At 51.9% G+C, this 7,449-nt stretch overlaps 1 protein-coding gene across 1 annotated transcript in view; it reads right to left on the bottom strand.

Annotated features, from left to right (window-relative positions):
• Window positions 1–761, bottom strand: part of ACAP2 (ArfGAP with coiled-coil, ankyrin repeat and PH domains 2) — a 141,796-nt gene extending 141,035 nt beyond the window's left edge. Inside the window, exon 1 of the mRNA XM_069083274.1 lies at window positions 594–761. Coding sequence (XP_068939375.1) covers window positions 594–646 — 53 coding nt within the window. The 5' untranslated portion in view covers window positions 647–761. The remainder of the gene's footprint in view (window positions 1–593) is intronic.
• Window positions 762–7,449: the final 6,688 nt, after the last annotated feature.

Raw genomic sequence — 7,449 nt, 5'->3', positions numbered from 1 at the left:
GGCCCTAAGGGGGGCGTAGGGGGTGTCTAGGGGGGACCCCGGCCCTAAGGGGGGCGTGGGGGGGGTCTAGGGGCGATCCCAGCCCCAAGGGGGGGGTGTAGGGGGGTGCCTAGGGGGACCCTGGCCCTAAGGGGAGTGTGGGGGGTGTCTAGGGGGACCCGGCCCTAAGCCAGGTCTGACGGAGGGGCTGCCACCTTCCTGCCCGCCCTGGCCCGACGCCCACGCTCCGCAGGGCCCTGAAGGGCACATCGAAAATGGACTCCCTGGACAGTTGGGGGCGGGGCACGTCCATGAAGGCAAAGCCCCCCTCACCCCCCTACCCCGAGGCCCAGGCCGGAAGGAGGGAGAGTCGGAGGCTCCTCCCGGGGCGGCCTCAGTTTACTCCCCTACAAAACCAAGAGCCGGGGCCCTCACGGAGGCAACAGCCCCAGCTGAGCCCCTCCCAACTCCCCCTCCCAGGCCCCCTCAGGGCGCAGGCGCAAGGGGGAGGGGAGCCGGACAGCAGAGTCCCCGCCCCCCGCCCCCCCCGGCATCTCCCCCCTCCCCCTCCCCGACGCCCCCCCCCCCTGGGGGGGGGGGGGGGGGGGTCTCACCGGAAGCGAGGCGAGTCCTTGAGACACTCCTCGAAGTCTACCGTCACCTTCATGTTGCCTTGGCCGGGCGCGGGCGCAGGGCCTGACGGGCGGAGGGACGGACGCGGACTCGGGGCTGGGGCAGAGGCTGAGGCCGAGGGAGCCGGGCCGGGGCGGAGGCGGGGGCGGGGCCTCGCGGAGGACGCGCCGGCGCTGGGCGGGGCGGAGGCGGGGCCTGGGCCTACCGCGCGTCCCGGGGCGTTGGCGGCCCTGACGGACAGGCCGAGCCCTCCGGCCGGCCAATGAGAGGAGCCTGTGCCCGGGGCCCCGCCCAAGGGCGCTACGGCAACGCCCCTGAGCGACGGCGCCCGGGACCCATGGAGGGCGGGGTCCCACGGAGATCCCGCCCCTCTCCGACGACAGCAGGCCAATCGTAGAGTGAGGCCGCAGGAAGGCGGGCCCGAAGCCCTTCTCGGTCAAGCGGGAGGCTGGAGGCGCCTGGGTAAGAAATTCACGTGACTCCTCCCTCAGCTCCTATCTACTCTTCTGGCCTCGCTGCGGCTGCGCCGTGGCGTGTACGCGGTGACGAGGACTTTGGGAGGGCTAGGCTTTTTTTTTTTCCTCCTAAATCTCCTTAAAGGCCGGAGTAGAAAGGTTACATTCTAAAGCAGCCCACGTGGCACAGGGCTGTCCCCCTTCAGTAGTCAGAAGCCGGGGCTCCAATCTCCCTCCTTCCCCCAGCGACCCCGATGGTGACGTCAGCGGAAGTCTTTCCGCTGTGAGCCGTGAACTCGCAGCCCCCACGTGAGGCTCAGGGAAACGCTCAGACAGGAAGTCAGGCCTACGGTCACCTCGCTCACGCCTCTAGGCCTCAGAGGACGAACGGGAGGCCTCCTGGGCGCCCCTTGTGTCTTCCGGAGTCGTGGCTCGCTCTTCCTTCCGCCGGCCGCTCCCCCAGGGAGAAGCGCCTGCGGGGACACACCCCCCCTCCGGAGCTCGCCCCGGGGGGTCCGGGCAAGCCCCTCCCACGGGGCCCCGCCCCCATCGCAGCTAAGCCCCGCCCCCAGGAGAGCCCCACCCGCCCTGCGAGGCTCCGCCCCCCCAGGTCTCTCGCTCAGCCTTTCCCGGGCCTCCCTGGGCTCTGTCTCCCTAGTACCTTCCGCCTCCACCCAGGGAGCTGGGTGGGTGGGCCTCGGTCCAGCCCCGGCTTCCCCCCAATCCTCGCTGCTGCTGGAGCCTACCCGGGCCCAGGTCCCCGGGCCGCCCCTGGGGCTGCGGGGAGGATGTGCCGGGGAGCCGCAGGGCGCCCTCGTGGGGCCAAGGCCCCCCGGGGAGTTAGGGCTCACCCACAGGGGTTTTAACCCGCTCCCACCCGAGCACCCCACTGAGGAGGCATCACCGTGGCCCCAGCGCAGGCTGCCCACGCCACCCCACGGGCGCCAGGGTCCGAGGCCAAAGCCGATGCTTCTGGGCCCGGGAGCCGAACTTCACACAGCAAACCCCCTTCGGAAAAGGGCGTGTTCCGAGGGCCCAGAAGCCGCCTCCGCCGTCCCCACCCGGATCCCAGGGCACACGGAGGGACGCTTTGTTTGGCGCGCCTCTTCACCAAGCGCCCGGTTCGTCTTGGCTTTGGCTCTGAGCAGCGCCCCACCCCCCTGGTCCGAGTGTCAGGGCCCCACCCGAGAGTTCTCCCTGGCCCCAGCGGCCGTGGTGCGCGACGATTGCGGGGTCCTGAGCGACGTAAACTCCGAAAGGTGGAGGCCGCCCGCGCCCAGCTATTCCAGGTCGTGACTTAGCTACAAAGCTGCATTTTAGACACGGAGTCAAAACGTGAGATACTGTGACCTGTGAAAGCCAAAACAAGAATGGTGTGACCGAGCAGAAGACCCAGGCCAGCCCCCCGGCTCCTCCTGCCTGTGTCTGGGGCATGCAGCCAACTTGGGTTCGAAATTACATAGAATTTCAAACACATTAAACTACTACCTATATTTAGCATGGAAATACTTATGGTCCACCTTTGGGATGAAACAATACCCCCTGACTATGGGGTAGGTCCAGGCTTCCCCAGCCAGGGGACTTTTGGACCTCATGATTGGCATAGTACTGCCAGGGGGAGTTAGGGCTAGCTAGAGAAGGGCTGACATGGGCACGGACGGCCCTTGCCCGTACTGTTAATGAGCCATCACCAAGGTCTTTCTCTCCCTTTCTCCCTCCCTCCCATACTGCAGCAGCCTCAGGAGAGGGGGGATGGGAGAGAGAGAGAAAATCAATACTTTCAGGACATGATTGGTAAAGACACATAGGAGTGTGAGGGACATGGGCAGAAGAGAAGGCATCATCTGTTTGCATTAGCCATGTGAACCAAGGGTTTGGGGGTAAACAGTTTGGAAACTTTGGAAAGAAAAAGTTTGTATTCCTCTGCATTTCTGCACTGTGGACAGGCTCTTTCCAGCCTGGAATGACAGCTAGAGAAGAAGGTTATTTCACTGATTAGAGACAGGCAGGTTTGGGGGCTGCGTCACTGAAAGGTTCAGGAGAAGAGACTGACTTTGGAACAAAACTGGCACTTAGCCCTTTCCTGGCTCACGTGAAGGGGAAGATTTGTGTGCCAAGATAAGTCAAAATTTATTATATTTTTTAACGTGGAGACAAATTGGGAAAATGCATAGATTTGAATTTTGTTAACTGGATGACCTCGGTTTACCTCACATGCATGTGGCAGAGGGCAAACATTGTAAATGTTAGTTATTATCACTAGTTCCTTAATTAGGTGGGAACAGTATACCATGCCAATGGTGATGACATGCCCGATTTTCTATGTAGGGTAATTTGGAAATGTATTTAACAGAATTGGAGTCATTTAATCTGTAATGTGTTTGTTACACAAGTTTCAAACACATAGAATTACTTCAGATTGGAAACGTTCGTATCAGTTATATCAAGTCACTTTTCATAATTTGGATGATATTAAAGTATAAACTGAAAGAAACTAAAAGACAGTGGGAAAAAATTGGTTAAAACCACTCACGTTATTTTTATCAGTCATACTAACCCTGTCTTTTAATGTTTTGCATCTGTTATTTAGGAAACTGTATTTCCACCTTTGTAGTTAAGAGGAAACTACAGCTATAACTATTTGGCTCTAACTTATGAAAATTGTAAGGTTGCTAACAAAGTTATTTGGAATTACTGTTTTAATGTTAAAAACTAAAATTGGGCTTTGATTACTGTGTGTGGAGAGGAGGGGATGAGGTGAAAGCCTCATCCAGACTGGTTTTGTCTATTCAGAGCTGTCCTTATTGGGGTGTGAGGGTGTGCAGCAGGGTCACTGTTCCACCTTGGGGGTGGTATCAAAGAGCATAGCCCAGAGCAGTTCTAAGGTTACATGGGGTGGATACCCCTGAGGTTTACCTGTGATGTAAGGCTCTAGGGGGTGACCAGAGACCCCATATATGAGGGTTCTAAAAATCAACAAGCCCTGTTCACTCTAGTAGATACCAGTGCAGAATGCATGATGCAATATGGGAACCCTGAAAGACATCCAGGCAAGTGGGTAGCCATAGAAGGATACAGGGGAAATTCAATCAGGGCAAAACAAACCAAATTAAGACTGAAAGTAGGGGACTTGCCACCCAGAGAGCATGTGGTTTATATCAGTCCGAAGGAAGACTATATCATAGGGTGGGCAGGCAGAGGCATCAGGTTCAGCCCCTCCCTGGGGTCCCTGGGAACCATCTGTGTGGGCAGGGTCATCAACCCTGGGGAAAGAGCTTGGGTTATGGTGTTCTAAACAATGAACTTGGCTTGCTGAGCATTTGCAAGTTTATGTATGATATGGAAATGATTTCTAATAATTGGTCTTTATATCAGGAGAAATTTAAATTTGAGAAGAAAAGAAAAATAAGTGAAATCCCTTATGTATGTGAGTCCTGGCACATTTTTATTGCTTCTTGCAACTCCATGAGAGTAAAAATAACTATTAGGCCCTAAGCTGTGATTAGTGAAACTTGCCATTTGAGGTTTGAATTTATGTATAGTTGTCTGATCGTTAAATCAGTAATCTGGCATTTGAGAGAAATGCCACAACTCACTCAGAGGGGATATGATTCTGAATTGTCGCAGGTGGAGGTCTGTGTCTGGGAAAAGCCCAGAGGACAACCTGGGCACTAGCCCAGGTGAGAGTCTCCTGGCTCAGTTTCCCCATTGTGCTTCTTTGAAAAGGAATGTTTTTCACCTGGCTATCTATTCCTGAGTCTGGCTAGGAGGTGGAATTATTATTGCATGGTTGGTTGTTAAACTCACCTGGAATCAAACAAAAGCTAAGGACATTTTATCCTGCCATGTGTGCACCCTTAAGGTTAAGTGTGAAGGACCAGTTAGGTACTGGTATTAATCATGTCCCTGCTTTTTCCTTTTATAGTGAAGTTCTATAATTAGAGCAAGTGGTCCATAGAAGGCTGGGGCACAGTGCAAGTATGTGAGATCTGATTGTTTGGAATCAGAAGGGGTAGTCATTCCATGTCTCAAACAGCTAGGTAAATGAGAGCCCGGGTTTGTCATCTGCCTGCCTGCATAGTCTCGTGAAAGATTAAGTCCCTGAAATAGATCGTCCTTTCCAAATAATATGGGGATAATGAGGCAAAGATAAAATAAGGGCTTTAAATAAGGGGCAAAATCATGTAAGAATATTGGCTTAGAGCCCCTTGCTGCTACTCTGTTAATGATGGAAACTACGTCAGAAGCATCTTCAGTTTGGTTTCTTGGAGGTAACTTAGGGAATATTTTTATATTAATGGGAAAATCCATTTCATTCAAGTTTATTACTAATGTGGAAATATCACCTGTTTGTACTATGTGTCCCATAGTAAAAATATGTTTTATTATAGACAACTTATTGACATGCATTGTTTTGGAATTAATTACTTACATTTCCTCTGAAGTCTTTTATTATAATTGGAGTAAAGTCAGACTCTTAAAAGCAAATTCGTTTGTGTAAATATTGAACCCAAGGGTGGGAAGCTTCTCCCTGCAAGAGTATTGTTACTTATGTTTTCATAGACAGGATTAGATCCCCAATAGCATCTGATTCTCCTAATGGAATTGGAATCAGAGAGGAGAAGTAAATTAGGTCAGCTAATCCTCTTTGTCAAATGTAAATGATTCTAATGGGGCATGTAAAAAAAACTGAATTTTCAAGCAAACTCTGGGTTCCTACTTTGATGATCCCCCTCATGGTTTAATGGTTAAGATCAGAACTCTGAAGTTTGAGCTGTTCTTCACAATAGGAGCTAGTGTTGGAGAAGTAACATTTGAGAAGCTGTACTCAATGTGTATTGGGATCTGTTTTGTAAAAAGATTTTAGCAGGATCATCAGAGAAGTCTTTACAAATAACTTGGAATGCAGAAAATGATTCTTCTGAGGACGAGACGTTTTCCAGATGGCCCCAAGAAAAGATGTTCCAGAGACAAGACAACTTCTGGGATGTCCAGATTCCAAGATGACACCTACTGATTAAATGGACATTGAGGGCATCTTCATGCTCATCATTATATGAGTCTCCCCTTGACAAAAACAGGGAAATTAAGAAAATGGAGTTGTTCTGATGCTCTTTTGTAATCGCTCCTCTTCTGTCACCCCCCGTTTCTGGTAAAACTGCCCAAGACATGTTTATTTGTCTCTGAGCCTCATTCAGAGCCTCAGCTGACTTGTCCTGAGCTAGACTGATAAATTCAGCTCCCCTACTCATCCCCGTATGCCACCGGCTCCTCCTCCACCTCCCCAGGGTTGGGAGGTGAGGATATTGTAGCAGTGGTTTTAATTTTCCTATTGGTCATGTGGTTTTCCTCTCTGTGCTTGTACTGCTTACATATGTGCTTACCAATGAGATCATCTTGGCTTACCCAAACAGGCCCTACACGCCCTAGTGCAGCGCCACCCAGGGATGTTGGGGGAGATACTGGGAACGATGGAATGGGAAGCTTTTGGGGGTGGATTGTGGCATCCTGATTGGGAAACAGCAGTAGAAGGTAGTAATGAGTGAAAAGCTGTAAAAACATCAACTCTGTGAAAGGTGAAGCCCAGACATGCTGACCTGTTTCAAATCATGACTTAGCTACAAAATTATATTCTAGACACTGAGTCAAAACGTAAGATACTGTGACCTATGAAAGGCAAACAATGATAGTGTGACCCATATAAACTTATGTTTGGGTGTAATATTAGCTTAATTCCCAAGCTCATTATTAAGCAAAAAACCCCAAATAGCCACCAAGCTGAATAAAGGACAGACTAGTCAGGGTCCAAAATAACAGATGCCCAAAGTCCGGGAGCTAGCTTCCATCCGGTTTGTGAAAGGCTGAGCATGAGGGAAGCGGTATCCAAGGTCCTGAAGAGGGACTCCCTTTACTCCTCCAAGCATCTGCAGAGATGTGGGCTCATGCATCCACTGGCTGTGCTGAGGTAGAAGGAATGCTTTCAGTGTGAGCCCCTTCATTCCAGGGAATGGACCCTCGAGGAGCTCTGTCTAGTCGGGGAGAACGATACAGGATGCGTAGGAAGCGATGAGCAGAGGGAATGAAGATGCTTTACAGGAGAGAAACCTCATGAGAACTCTCGGCCACATGCAAACGTTCCCTCACTACCGCTGTTTGTCACTCTAAGCTGTTGCCAGCTCTGCTCTGTGTGTGAGAGGCTGTTCCTCCAGTGTGGGGAAAATGTTTTGTCCCAACTGCACTTGCTTAGTAAATGCTCTTTGCAAAAAGTCAGCTGAACTTTTGGCCCATTATCCGTAGGAAGCGCACCAGTGGGGGCTGGTGAGCACCAGGATTACTGCTAGTGCCCTCAGTAGAAGTAGCAAAGCACTCTGGGAATTCAGCA

Source organism: Petaurus breviceps, unplaced genomic scaffold, assembly GCF_028583685.1.
Source record: "Petaurus breviceps papuanus isolate PSGF00001 unplaced genomic scaffold, PetGlider_PUasm1.0 173, whole genome shotgun sequence".
In the NCBI taxonomy this organism is placed as follows: Eukaryota; Metazoa; Chordata; class Mammalia; order Diprotodontia; family Petauridae; genus Petaurus; species Petaurus breviceps.
This window is presented reverse-complemented; position numbering and strand designations above follow the sequence as displayed.